This window comes from Frieseomelitta varia, unplaced genomic scaffold (assembly GCF_011392965.1).
Source record: "Frieseomelitta varia isolate USP_RPSP 00005682 unplaced genomic scaffold, Fvar_1.2 scaffold_214, whole genome shotgun sequence".
Classification (NCBI taxonomy): domain Eukaryota; kingdom Metazoa; phylum Arthropoda; class Insecta; order Hymenoptera; family Apidae; genus Frieseomelitta; species Frieseomelitta varia.
Genome location: NW_025109906.1, coordinates 567,188 through 582,885, shown reverse-complemented (window position 1 = coordinate 582,885; position 15,698 = coordinate 567,188). Strand labels below are relative to the sequence as shown.

Below are 15,698 nucleotides of genomic sequence, written 5' to 3'. Positions count from 1 at the left end.
TTTTATTCTTATATTAGGTACCATATAACGATAAGATAAAGTTTCAGTAAGAATTCAAATGCTATCCCGAGCTATTCAAAAGGGATTAGGGATCCTTTAAAGATAAATAATCTTAGAAGAAGGAAAAAAATCTGGGAATTGCGGCGAATGGTATCTCCAGGAAATTGAGAATAATTATAAATTAAAGCTGCAGGTATCTTCTCTCAGAAAAATCATCCTTGGTATTTCATATACGACAAGAAATTCTTTTTATACATATAGGACTGAATATTTTCTTCATAAACGACAAATATAAATAAGATCTTATGACACCACACGAAAATGAAGGGAATGAATTTGTGCATCAAAGGAAAGATATAGGAAACATTATAAATATAGAGACATAAAATACGAATCAAAACAGGAAGAGATGATGATACTACCTGCTTACTTCCGCGATAGTTGAAGTAATCTCTCAGGATATTGTGGTAATAACATAAGCAGAAAAACGTCACAAGAAAACCGGTGCAATAATTCTAGATCACGGATCGATTAATGTCGAAAATAATTTCGCAGAGATAACCTCTTTGTTACAGCTACCGAGGAAAGTCATATTACAACAAAAAGCAATCGCCGTATGAAAAAGCATTATCTCGAAAAGTCTGCCTTACTTGGGCAACGTGTATTAGTATACTTTATAATTTTATTTATCAGCCGAGTTAATGTTAACCTGTGCGAGCGATTTAATATAGAACGTATTGAAAATTTAATATTTATTTGCAATGAAGTAAGTAGTGTACTCGTTTAGTGTCAAAAGATTGAAAAGACGAAGTAACCGGTATTATTAAAACGATAAACTATAAAGTCCGGGGGCACAAACTTTCTCATAGAATCGTTCTTCATTCGCGAGGAGAATTTATGGCGAAAGTATGAAATTGTAGCGCATGACGGAAGAATAAGTTTCATCGATTGAGTCGTGCCCAAAGTAAAATAAATAAACATTCTATCGCATGTACCGCGTGCTGTATTACTTTTTACGACGCATTATGTAAGCGCGTGCTATCGATCTGTGTACTTTGAAAATTTCATTTCGCTCCCTCCTTTCACATCGCCCATTTCATATGAAAGAAAAACTTCTTCTAGTTTCGCTAGAAAAATTGGACTTTTTGGAAAATATGTCGCACTGTCCTATTTCCCTCGAAAGTTGAACTGCAAAGTTGAAATCCCAAGCACAGGAAAAGAAAAACTTTTCGCCCGTGGTTTCCAACGAAAGTCGCAGGTCAGTTAATCAACGTCTAATCGCGATACCCCACGAGTCGCAGAATGATAAATGAAGGCTAACAAGCTTGTTACAAACTACGAAACCAAGTTATTATGTTACTCGAAATAATTTATACAGCAGTAAAACTGTCGTGTCTCTCCTCGACCAAAAAAGTAAATTATTCTTCCAGCCGGGAGAACACGTCGCGGAGGACTATGTAAACTTGCAAATCTGCGTTTTAACCTAGTTTTACGCGTTTTTTACCTAGAGACACTATTTCCAGTCCCGCGCGAAGAATCGCAAATATTTAACAATTAAGAGTCCGATGTTAAACGACTTTTTCTTATTTACTATTTACGCCATGTGTGTATACATTTTATTTGCAGTTGTATTGTTTTGCAATTACGGGCGAGGTGTGTCGTACATTTGCTTATCAACAGAAGAATTGCACGAGTCGAGGAAAAAATCAATATTCGAAAACTTTATAATGCATATTAATCATCGAATAACACAATGATATGATATATTGATATTTTCACCAATATCAATATTTAATAACTAGACTGTGGATCTTTATGCGAAATAATTAGGGAAACGAAACGTATGCATGTAGAAATTGTAATATTATTATAATAATTACTTTGTTACGTCAAGTAACGTATAATAAGAGTATTATAGTAAGTACTTTCGACATTTTATATGTACAATAAGTACATCTAAAATAATATATTATAATATGTTATAATAAGTACTGTATGTTTTTATATATTGTCTGGACTTGATACATTTTTCCATTCTTAAATTTCATTCATAAATTCATGATAATTCGCAATCTGGTAATATATATAATGAAATATAATTAACAATAATGGTGTAAAAGTACAATGAATAATAATAGATGATTAATATCAATATCAGTCGTGAGGTTTCGAAAATTGAATTCTCTTCCATTATTGTAGAATTCAATCCTGCAGTCTTTGATCCTAACAATCAAACGCACGGAATATCTCATAGCGCCGACGTATTATGTAGCGAAATAATTCGTCCATTATGCGCTATAAATGTTATTTTAATCAAAATGTCACGTCTGTGGTTACGCTATATACTTACTAGATAGAAACTTGTCTTATAATATCGAGCTACACTCGTAATATAATTATATAATTAAAAGAAAAAACGAATTGCAAGTTCTGTGTGAATTTCAATTCGAAGTTTGAATTTAATTTCTTTGACCTGTTACGTTAATAATTATAAATTACAAATAACACTTTCGTATCTAAAATGATAATACAATTGCCTATCAAACAAAATTGGAAAGAAAATTGTAAGGGGTTAATGTGATCTCGAAAATTAACTAATTAATTAATTAAATAAATATAGGAAATTGTATGACGTGTGTGATTAGCAATATAGCGTGATTGGCACATCTAAAATAACTTCTAAATTATGCGACTAATGAAAAACTTGTTTGACACGATAGTTGTACGATTTTTAAAGGAGAGAAAATATGGCATGTCAATTTTTTGTATTGAGGAATTTCGAAATTTTCGAAGTCATCTATTTTTTTTTTTTTTTCTTTTTTTAATCGAATCATACACATTTTTCATCGTAAATCGAAGGAATATTAAATTCCAAGTAAAAAAAAAAAAAAAAGTATCACACAAAAGCCACATTTAGACCCTAAACTTAATGGTTAAAGAGACATTTTACGATAATTTGTTTTCGAGGACGAGACCATTTGTTTATTGCAAATAATTTATAAACGTAAGTGACCGTACCTTATCTACGCGTGACGCTCAAAAATGATGGCTAGCGACTTACACATACAAGCATTATAAGCAAACGAATAACTCGAAATCGAACATTTCGGACGATGCGGGCGATATTCCGTTTCAAGCGTTAAAAAAAGAAATTCCTTTCTCTTTTTTTCTGGCATTTCGCGCGCGCTAACAAGCCTTTGCCGCCGAGCGACACTTTGACAATTAAAAGTTGAGGGTATGTGGGTCGCGTCGTTAAAATCGAAACTGAAAACACGCGGAACGGCTTGAAAAGGAAGACAATACGGCGCGTCGATCAAATTAATTAGCCCGCAACCTTTTCTGGTTGCTCATTGCGTTCGTATTTGTATCAATTTATCAACGTCAAGTATCAATTTATAAACCGATAATATAACCAATAATCGATTGGCCATTACAAGATTATTAATTTATTATTTATTGTTCCTCCAGTACGAAGATATTATACGATCTAATTTACATGGAACCACGGTTAATCCTCGGCCTTAGGAAGCTGCTTTGGAAGTGGAAATTACCTTGTTGTTATGATTCAATGCTCAGTGCAACGATACACAATGCACTGAATCCAATGAAATGGCTTTGCAGACTGAGATCGTGCCTCATTACGACGCCATTGTGAACGAAATAAAACACTCGGTTACTATCTGCGAAGTAATCTTGTGGAAAATATCTGGATTAATAATTTTTGTTACGTTAAAATTTGAGAGGAGACCGAAGTTGATATAAATTATATCGCCATCGTCGTTAATTAATCAGGCAAATGTCGTAAATTATTTTGCACAACGCCGCGTACGATATACGAACTTGTTTGTGTAACACGTTGCAATGGAAAATACCTCGTACGTTTGTATGATATATTGCAACTAAAAATCATTAATTACGTGGTAAATAATTTACGTGTGAGAACTGCGCAGAACCTAAACGTAAACTAAAACATTCAGAACTGTATCGAAAAATCGAGATGGAGAAATGATTTTTATTATTGTTGCTGTACTGAAAAACCCAACTAAAAATATTCAGAACACATAAATCAGGAACTGTTTCCTTGAGGAAGATTTCTATGAATATTATTGGTAGATACATTGGTTGGTTCCTGCACGTGTACACAGTAGCACTGATTAGTAATTAGGAGTAAAAGAATAGTAATTAGACAATGGACTTTCGACGCATTGCCAAGCCATTCCTACGGACATACACTGTTATCGATAACTTATCTCATTTTGTCCCATTTTTCTTTTCCATTGACTAATAAATTGAAAATAGTCGTTCTGATATTCCCTCCGTTTCAATTTCTATTTACTCCAATTTAAAAACAAAAAGAAAAGAAAATTAGTTAACCATTCGGAAAGACTCGCGAGTGCGGTAAATCAACTTTAAATAAACTCTTTGAAGGGAGATCAGGATGAAAATTAAAGAATCGTTAATCGAAGCCAACATCTAAAAGTGAATTATATATGAAAACCAATCGACTCGCATTAAGTACTAAACATTCATTAAAACAATTTCTTCTTCTCTTTATGGCTCGCTTTTAGACATAAAGATACGCTATTATTTCGTCCCTTATTTGTATTTTAATAATAGAATCTATTCCTTTCGTGACAGTAAGTATATCGTAAAAATTTCAATTTATGTTGGGAGTCAACGAAAGAGTCTCATGCAAAAATTAAAAAAAAAAAAAAAAAATTAATAATTTTCAAAATACGCCGTCTTTTTGTTCCATCGAGAGGAGGGGTGTAAATTTCGTCGTGAGCTCGATTTCCGCTGATTTTCATGAAACGTCGCAGCGCATTTTCGTTTATTGTCTCTCGAAGAAGTGTCAAGCGTTTAACACACAATAACCATACAAATCGGAAAAGATTCGCAGGAGGCGGCCGAGTCACGTGCAACGGCGCAGGTTCCACGATGATCTCCTTCCACGAGGAAAAGCCTCGCCGAAGTCTGTTGCCCCACGGTAGGCATCCCCACCCCCAAGTCTACAACATTCGTCGTGAAAACCGGCCGCATTTCGTCGCGAGTTCTCGGAAAGCGCGCACACATAACCAAGCGATCCCGATCCCGCGATAAGTAGCCAACCGTCGCTTTAATACCCTTGCCAACGACTATAAAAACAACGCGCGTGCCCGTAATTATTCGATGTGTGTAATTAAAATAAAACAACCACCATCCACGATCCACGTAACTTACAAGTGACTAAACGGAGAGGAAAAGTGGTTTTGTTCTTTTTTTTTTTTTTTCAAGCACTAAAATTTGTACGCTGAATTAAAAGTTCTCCGTTTGATTAACATTGGACGTTCGTTTGGCAAAGATTCTGGAAGCAACAAGTTCGGGAGGAGGATCAAACTCGATGAAATTTGGAACAAGCGGAAGATTGAAAGATTTCGATCTCTCGGCTCTTCGAATTAAATATTCGTGCGACTGCTGACTCGCAAGCTGGCAATCAGCTGACGAGAGGGAGGGGCGAGGGACAGTTGTTCGCGCAGAGACTGACGGAATATCGTGAAAGAATCGACCATCAGCTTGCACTGCACGGATCCAAGGAAACAGGCGAGGGTGTTTCGGGCCCCTTTGATATCGTGGTCTTTGTCGCAACGCTGGTTGACTGTCAACATCGGAACGTCGAACGCAGCTGACCAAGCAGCCCCGCAACTGTTGACATCCGTTCCAATCGCCAAATTCCGACCTGTCGCGCTAAAATATTCATTCGTTCGCCTCCACTTTTATCGCGCTGCCGACAACAGAGTCGCGCGTCTTTCTAAAAAGCTGGCACGCGTCGCGACCAGATGGAACGATCGGAAAATTCCTGAGGGTTGGAAAGCAGCGCTCGGTGGATCGTTTCGTTATCATGTTGCGCGATAGCAGTATGCTGAAACGGCTGACTGTGAGTCCGACGCAACTGGAACTCACGACGCGTGGAAACGAGACGACCGCCCGCGAGGGAATCCTCGAGATGTCCCGACGTTTCCATGATTGATTCGTCGCAAGATCGATTCCACGGTTTCGCTCCTTCTTTCCGGATCTGTTTATTTATTTCGATAATTATATTCGAGCTTGGCTGCAACGCCCTCGAGTTTTGCTCGTCGTGCGATGCTTCCCTTTTTCGCTTCTGCGATTTCGCCAATTATTCGGTCAATCGGTGGGTCGAAAGGGCGCAGCGAGTGGACAGAGCTACGAACAGAGAAGTGTGATCGAACGGCGGAAACGTGAAAGCTCGATTGTTCCGCTGGGGAGGGTGAGGTCTCGCTTCGCCGGAAACCAATGCCGCTCGGATCTCACGAATGATAGTTGGCGGTCGTTCGAACGGAAACACTAACCTCCGGAGTGGCACATTGTTCGTATTCACTTCTCAACGACCGGTAAGTTCACACACATCCGTGCACGCGTTCGATTATGCGATCACAAACAATCGGGCATGTCTCTCTTACGAATTTCGACGCCACTTCTGCGTAAGTGGACTTGTTTAATGTTGCCGTTTCGAGAGGAACGAAGATGGAAGTTTCAAAGACGAACGAAGAATCCGGTTTCTTTTAACAGAAAATTCTCGATCGGGACGGGATCAAATTTTTTTTGTTTGAATTCTCCACGACTCTCGGCGACTTGGATTCCTGCGCCGTAAGTGCATCTCGGAAGCGCTTCTCCAAAAGAGTAATCCAACGTTTCATTATCGCGTTGGCTAACTGCCGTCGAGTATCAGGTTCCCACTCGCGATTCACTTATTGCGACTCACTTACTGGCAAGCGTTGCCCTTTAATTAACCGCTGATTCAATTAAAGTGGGTACCGGCGGGTACTTTAATTAACCCGGGGACAAACAGAAGGAAATTAGCTTCGACGTCTGTGGGAAGATCGTTTGTGAAATTCCGAGCGTTTAACGGTAAGAAGAAGAAGAAGGAGAAGAAGAAGAAAAGAAATACCGTGTCAGTTTTGCGTTACTTCTCTGCTGAGTTCGTGTAAGAGAAGACAGGGCCGCGGGGAAAAAGACTGTCTCGCGTTTTTACCCCTTCGCATTCCAACGTACACGAATACGAGAATTTAAATATGATGAGCACACCGGAAAAGAATACGATAAGCACACATTTTGTTGACTTTCCGTTCCGTGTTGACTTCTGCCCTGTTTTATGCTATCGAAGTCCGTTTCCATTGATTTTCTATTTCGTCACTTACTGTACCGGATGGAAGCGTTTCAATAACGAAATAGTTATTAATTTTGCCCTCGGCAATCGAACTTCACTCTCTGCACAGTTTGTATTTAACATTCCAGAAGCAAACAATTTACTTTCGCGCGATAAAGCAAATCGAAACGCAATTGGATCAACGAAATTGATGTACGAATAACTGCGAAATCTGGCTGAGAAATCTCCGAACGATATTCTTTGCGCCGATGAAAAAAAAAAGAAAGGAAGGATTTGATGACTCGTCGAAAATAAACAGCGGCGGAAGAATGTATTGTATTTTTGCTCGAAACGAAAATTATACGATCGAATATTTTTCTGTTCTCCTCCTTTTCCCCAGCGATTCGACCAACTCGCTCGTTTTTACGTTTTGGAAATTTGAGGAAGAAAGCTACGAAAAACAAGTAACGATCTCGCGAGGTAAACATTCCTCGATATTTTGAATGATGACAAAGTTAATACGCCGCGAGAAATAACAAAGTAATTAGATATCGTTTCATTTTTCAACGCAACCTGTTGTCTCCCTTCTTTGTAAACTTGATGATGAAGAGAAATTAGATCGAGGCGTGCCGCTAAAACATGCAAACTTTAATGGAAAATTTTAATTATATTACAATCTGGGGAATAGGAACCGGGGAACATTTGTTTAATCCTTTCCTCAGAATTTTCGCTCTGAAACAACAACATCTTTAAGATCTTTTCTTTCACGCGACTCTGACTTCTATTTAAAACCAGTGTGCTAGTAATTTTATTAAAATTAATTTTATTAAAATAATTAATATTAAATTAATTTTATTAAAATAATTAATATTAAACTCTGCTAAATGTGCTATTTTATAATTTAGTATTTAGTATTAATTACATGCATTAATTTACATACACAGTCCCACTCAAATGTCTTAGGACATTTTTAAATTTAATATTCAATACTTATCGTGGATTGTCGTATATATACGTATTTTGCAATACAATATAATACAGAATATTAATTATATTAACAGAATCTTTATTGTATAGAGTATACGTTTATTTTAATTTTAATTTGAATTACAATTAAATGTAAATAAATCTATTCTGTATTGAATTTAATTTTACGGTATAATAATACAGTAATAATACAGAGTTTTCCACCGTATGAAGTATGTTTTAATAATTATACTGTATACATATTTATTGTACACAGTTTACATTGCGCATTGTGCATGTAATTCATGAAATCGTTACGAAGGGAGAACTTCAATCTTCAAAATGAGAATCGATCTAGTTACAGGAAACAATGTTCTCACGTTCTCGCACGCGAATTGGATTTTTACAATTTTCGATTAAAAAAATATTCTCGCTTTTTCACTCTCGGTAAAATTGTTTTTGAAAAAAAACGAACTCCCGATTGTCGAAATAATAAAATGGGATCAAGTGGATCGTTACATGATCCTTTTTCTTTCTACGAAATCACATCGGTTTAAATTGCAAAAAGCTTTTCACTGTCCTTGGCACAGTTATGCTCTTTACTGTACATAATGATAACAGTGAAATTGAATTTCGTCTCAATAAGAAATGACACAAAGTATATAACTTATTACTACATAAATATAACTTATTAATGATTAAATATAAATATAATAATTAGTAAAATAATAAAATTTTATTTATAAAAAATTATAATTGTTATTAGTGTTTATTACATCGTTAAAGAGAAACTGTACTTCTATTATATATATATATATATATATACATATATATTCGCAATTTTTATATCCTGGGCTGCAAAGGGTTAAAGTAAATAGGAAGATCGATGACAGTGAAAAGTTATTAAGGTCCCGCGAGATCGATGAGAAAACGAGAGCCACCGTGAAATGCATATATTCTCGAAAATATTTGAACGAAATCGCAAGGGGAAGAGATTATAAAAAGGAACTGTCACTCGTGTTTCGACGAGCTATAGAAAACTATGAAAACTACCGCGTACAGATGAAAAATATAAATATAAATGGAAGGTTAAAATAATTCCAAAAGAAGGAGTTTTTGATTAAAACTTCGTTCAATTTCTGTCGATACGGTAAGATAAAGACACATCTATTTGTGTATTAATTAATTCCAATCAAATTGTTTTTAGAACTTCCTCGAGAATTGCAATTGCTATCTCTATGAAAAATATCGCACTAATGCTAGTTGTGCTTGCAAGCTCCAAACAAATAAGGTTTCAAAAATATCAGCTTTCAGAAATGCCAATCAATTCAATTCGAATCGTTTTTGCTCGCAACTTGCTGCTTCGTGGGAAAAAAATAATCGATAGTTCCACAGAAGCAAATACGTGGAAAAATTCTTGCGATTCTTCTTCTTTGTACGTAATTCAAACATAAAATACATTCGTGTTTTTTATTTAATTTAAAAAAAGAAAAGAAGGGACCTACAATGCGTATGTCGCACAAGAGACACATATTTAATTTTTTTCTTTCAGTTATATATTCGACACATAACAAATACATAGTAGTTGAAACTTGAAACACGTTTTAATCAATTTGTATGTAATTCTTTTGAAAGAGGCGTGAAATCTTCACTCTGACGATCCTGCGTTAATTTTTTACTGAAATGTTTTGAGAGGAAGCAAGGATACTTTTGTTCTCAAAAATTCAAATACTTCTGAAAACATTAAAGAATCTTTTTCGAAATCTACCATGATCTTGAAAATTGAAGTTCCTTTTCTACAACGACCTCTTAAAACTAGCTGCACGATTTTTGTCGTTTGACTCTGATTGTTCAAAGCGAGGAAAAGTCATGGAGCAAATTTTAAAGGATTGAAGCGAAGAGAAGATTTCAATCTTCAAAATCACGGTATGTGTAATCATAAAAAAAAACTTTTTCAGTGACTTCAGAGGTATTTAAGCTTCTACAATTTTCGACGATAAATCACATTGCTTTTCCACTTGCTGCATGATGTCAAAAAAATTTCTAAAGGAAACGAGCTGAAGGCTGGTAGAGATATCATACTTTAAAACGAGGCCAACTGGATTGTTGTACGATTTTGTTTAAAATATCGACAATTTTTCATCGTACGAATATTTTCAAAATTAATAGTAGATGAGGAAAACGATGATTTCATTCTTAGAAAATTATTGTACTGTTAGTAAACTTTGTGCCTTGACTCCAGTTAAGCAAAATTTTCAAACCAAAAATGTGGTTTTTGCCTCTATAGATTGAATAGCAACCCCGTCTCAATTCCGTATTTTTCCCCATATTTTTCCACTCGTTTGTTCAATAATACTTTCACGACCATCGTCGCAACCTCATTAATTCTCGTTTTGAAATTACTAGACTTTATTCCTTTGAATAGGAGCCAATAAAGATCGCTGTTTCAAAACTGAAGGAAGCATCTTAACGCTCCTCGCGAAAAGGGCAACTTTCTTCCGGATCTCTCCATTAATCAAGTTTGTTTATTAGCTTTAAATCTTTCTATCTTTTCGACAATCTTAATAGCATTTTCCGCCGGGAAGCTTTTACAAATCTCCTCAGCCCTCTCTCAGCCCGTGAGTCTTCCGAACGATCGTCAACGGAGTCGATGAGATTCCAAACGTGGATTTTGACTTGTACGTGTATCACAAGTGGAAACGTGTCGTTAAAAATGCGGAGTCAAGGACAGAGAAAACAACATTATGGCATTATCAGAGTACACACACGGAGATACTTTTAAATTTGTTTGTTAACTCTGACAGAAAAATACCTGCTTTGATAATAAAATTCCTACAAAATTCTTATACAGATCCCTACCTGCTATTACTATTCCTACCTGCCATTCTAACAAAATTCCTAGCTTAATAACGAAATAACATAATTATTAACACGCGCGGGCATTTCGTAAAATTCAACATTAGTAAAATTAGTAAAATTCAACAGTTGCGTTGAAAATATTGTCATAAATATTAAATTCTAAGGGTAAATTTCTACCTCACCGACTTTTCTCAATTTCAGCCACATCGTTCCTTCAACAAAAAAGGCCCGTTCTGTCGCTAAAACGAGGAGTCAACCGAGAGACGTCGAAAATTAGTTTTAAAAACGAAATGAAGCTTCTCAAAAAGAAGGGGAAAGAAAAAGATCCGTAGCGAAATTGTAAAACATTGGGAAAAGTCGCTAATGTAGAAATCTACCAACTTTGACAAGAAATATTTCGTAGTCGGTCCAATCGACAGAAAGCACGATCGAAAATTACATTTGTTGCTGCTTTTATTACAATTGCTATATCGTTGGATTCTTTTCGCCTTAATTATCGACGTGATACACGGGTTAGGACACGAACGTCCAACGATGTTATAACAAAACGTGCAAACCGGAGAATTTGCTGTGTATCGTGTGACCTTCGCACGTTACCATTCGGATGAACGTTTATAAATCCGACAGATTGAACGTTACTCTCATTTATAATACGGTATAACGTGATTCCCGTGTATACGTTTCTTGAGCTGTGAAGCGGACGAACACACGTTCGAATAAGTGAAAATCGCAAAATCTACTCATCGTATATATATCTATCAATTAGTTGTTTGAATAACGTCGAAAATTCAGTATCGAATTTCATAAAATTAATCTATTTCGTGAAATCCCACGAAATTGAAAAAAAAAAATTGCAAATTATCCATAAGCCACGACAGACGTGCGAGGAACAAAGAACTACGTTTACGGTTGTATTTTTATGCGAATTCATATCTCTGAGAATAAAATTGAAACGACCTGTTACGGATGCAGTTCATTAATTTGTCATTTTTCCAACTTCTCTCGTATCTCGTGAACAAAAGTGACAAAACGTCTTGGAAATTCATGCTTCAGACGATGTGAGCCGTTGGCTGCAATATCGTCCACTCTTTCACTTAAATGTAAATAAGTATATTCGAAACTCCGCCTTGAAACTCTTTAAAAAAAAAATACATTGGCGAGATAAACTTTTCTCGTTTAATTGCAATTTCCTGCCGCTGAGAGTTAAATCGGATGAAAATCGTCTTTATACAGAGAGGAAATAAAATACGAATGTAATAAAGAATATAATCCCTTTACTTTGCACAGGATGGACATAATATTTCTTTTTTTTTATTATTATTATTTTCATTTAGAACTTTATTTTCAAGAAAAGGAGACTTTGAATATGTTTCGTTAAAAATTGCTAATAACTCCGTCGAGTCGATTTTTTTCGAAAATGAGGCATCGTGTTAAAAGATTTTACTCTACATTTCTTGCTTATTTTTACACGTAGAATAACCTCATTTCTTTCAGTTCTGGAAACTATGTGCTAAATCCAAATATACTTAGATAGCTAGAGTTTTTGAAACTCAGTTTTCTTGGAAACGAAATGCTTCAAACGAAAAAAATATTGATCATCTCCTTCACGTTTGTACGTACTTCACTCGTCCCTATATATATATCAGAAAATCATTAAAATCTCGTGACGTGCAAATACATTTTCCTCTACTTTTTTCGTTTTTCTCGTCGTTTTTCACAATCACAGTTTTATTATAACAAGATAAGAAAAAAAACGTATATATGAAGCTACAAGTTGCGTTACAGAGTTCAAAGTGACAAACGACATCGTGAAAAAGCACTTGTCTCGGCGATCGTTTGACGTGGCCATTATTTAAAATTCTGGAATCTAACTAGAAAGATCGTGAAATTGTTGTAAAAAAAGTAGTTAGTTAGTTTAGTAATTCGTACAATCCTGTGTTTAAAGATTGAGATATTTTGCATAATGATGATCACTTAAGTAGGACTCTCTTCCTCGAAACGTTTCGAAAACATTTGTACGAGAATTTTTAAATTTCTAGTAATTGTAACGTAGGAGTCTAACTTTAATATCGCCCGAACAAATAACAGTGAACCAGGCAGAATAACATTTTATTCGAAATATTCGCTTTAAAGGCTGAGAATCACAGTGGTGTAAATAAGCTAAAATTTCATAATCTATTATTATAAATTATATTATTATAATTCTATTATTATAAATTATATAAATTATTTTATATAATATTATTTATATAAAATATTATAAAAAAATATTATATTACTATAATTATTTTATATAATATTATTTTAAAATTATTTTATATAATTATTTTATATAATTATATAATTTATTTTATCATAATTATTTTATATCTATTATAAAAAATTAATCATATTCTTTTAGGAAACGAGACGATTCAAATTTTTCTCATGATGATTCTTCACTGTGATTTTCAGTCCACCAATTAATTGCTCTTACGATTGGGAAATGATCTAGAACTTCAAAGAGAGAAAAAAATGCTACGTATTATCCCTTTATTTCAGGAATAATTGCCAATCGATTTTCTCTGTTACAGAAAAATTCTTCGTCAACCATCCATTAATTAATTCTCCTTATTATTGTCACACAATGGGAAATGACTAACGATCCAAAACTCCAAAAAGAAAAAAAGATATTACATGTTCCCTTACTTCGGAAATCGCCAATCAGTCTTTGAGTCTCTCTCACAGAGAGGCCGTAGACTAAAAACTTTCGTTTCATTTTCGTCTCGCTAATTTGAAGAATATTGTTATAATATTTTCTACCAGCCGATCTGGGAACGACATCATGTGTATCAAAGTAGCCTTTTGCACGTTCGCGTTACATCGGCCAAATGACATAATCGCGTTATTAAGCATAAAGTGCATAGTCTAGCACAGCAATAACAAGGTATTGTCAAGATGTCTCTTGTGACCCGCGGCATTACGCCTCGCCGTGGACCAACGTTCGATCAGTATGCCATATATGTATATACATAGGTCCGATACATAATTTCCCATTTACCATTTACTTCCGTATTCGTCGATATTTTGTTTTATAAAAAAAAAAAAAAAAACACTACATTACAAATGTATTGTATACAACAAATAAAATTTATTAATACGAATAAAAACGTAATGCTGCAAATGTATGGTACAGCAGAATTTCTTTCCAATATTTCATTAAATACGATAGAAGAGCGCAAAAACTTCGCCGAAGCGACCAAAATAAACAATTCGTAGTTTTTCACGTAGATCTACAAGCACTTCCGTTTTTGTTCAAAACAATCAAATAAGAATTTTCTAATATTTCGCACGCATGTGATCGAATAACCGAAGATAGCGAAAACTCTTTTCTCTTTCAACGCTAAAACTATCAGAATGGCAACCTGTGATTTCTCACTGAAATTTCATAGATCTGCAAGTACCTTCATTTGTTCAAACTTTAAAGCGTTTAAATACATTTGTTGAACTAGAGAACATGAAAATTTTTGAACTGAATCGATTAGAAAATTTTTAACGATTCACGATTTAATTACAAATGGAACTTAACCCTTTGAACGCCTAAAATTACCAAAAATCCAAAAGTTTAATACCGAATAAAGAACATGCAACAAGTTAAGAACACACACTTGTGTTTGAGTATGCATTATATTGTAATATGTTCTATGCTCTAGCATAAACTAAACACTCGGAAAATTAAAAAACACACATGTGAAGATGCAGTACAAAATGTCACACGAAGAAGTAGGTGGATAGCACGTGACAAGATTTCACATTTCTGTGTTCAAGACATCGCTGCAAAAGTGCGAGATGATTGGAAAAAGAACGACTCGAAATCAGAAACAGAAATCATCGTGGGACTATAACAATTTGAGGAACCTTACGACTTGTAATGTAATTTAAAAGTATAATAATTAACAACAATTGTTTATAACAATTTCTATAATTTTTGAGATTATTAACTTTTCTTTTTCTTGTATCTTATTTTAAAAAGTATTCACGTTGCAAATATCGAACGCGACATCTAGGACTGGACCTTAAACCATTTTCTAAGAGAGAAACAAAGTGGAAAATCCAATCTGACGGTGGATGATAAGAAATTCATGGAGCGATCGATATTTTAAATTTTAAGCTTCCCAGAGGTATCTTTTAAGAAGGGCATCTACACTGGACTACAAGAATTAAATGTATCATGTCCAACGTGATGCCCGAATGAAATTCGTGAAATCAATTTGCTGGAAAAAATGTTGTTGCCGACAGAAGTCAGATCTTCTTTTCTTTCGTTTTCTCGGGAGATTAACTTTTCGGAACTGAAGAATTGAACCTTTCTGTGCCTGAGATTCAGTTGAGAAACCGAAGAGGAAGATAAGATGGTTAGTGACAGGGAAAAATAGAAGGAAGGTTTGCGCGCGGAAAACAAAAGTCTTTGTTTTTCCAACGCGACATAAAACACATTCAAACATAGTGTAGCGTGCCGATCTAGTTCTACGTATTTTCTTTTCTTTGACGTACGAGCCGATCGGTGGCTCGCTGCCTTCAACGTTAATGAAGTGCAGCTAGTTCAAAGTAAAGTTTGATATTGATTAAAGAGTGTGAATTGAATCCCTGGAATGCACTGGGTTTGGGGACGCGAACCGGCAGACACGCGGGAGGTTTTCTTGCTGATTTGAAAGTGAGAATAAGACTGTTATATTTTGTTTCGGAGTCGGCT

General features: G+C 35.1%; 1 protein-coding gene across 4 annotated transcripts in view; it reads left to right on the top strand.

The window, feature by feature from the left end:
• Positions 1-5,279: 5,279 nt before the first annotated feature.
• The window catches only part of LOC122527233 (RYamide receptor-like), a 19,611-nt gene continuing 9,192 nt past the window's right edge, over positions 5,280-15,698 (top strand). For 2 of the 4 annotated variants that reach the window (XR_006306312.1, XM_043651227.1), the window contains exons 1-2: positions 5,280-6,389; positions 6,568-6,645. Coding sequence is in view for 3 of the 4 variants with exons in the window: in XM_043651227.1 (XP_043507162.1) it covers positions 6,312-6,389; positions 6,568-6,645 (156 nt within the window). In the remaining variant the exon portion in view is untranslated. Of the gene's footprint in view, positions 6,390-6,567; positions 6,646-15,298; positions 15,361-15,698 lie in introns of those variants that run through there. The other 2 variants (XM_043651228.1, XM_043651229.1) reach the window with 2 other exon arrangements.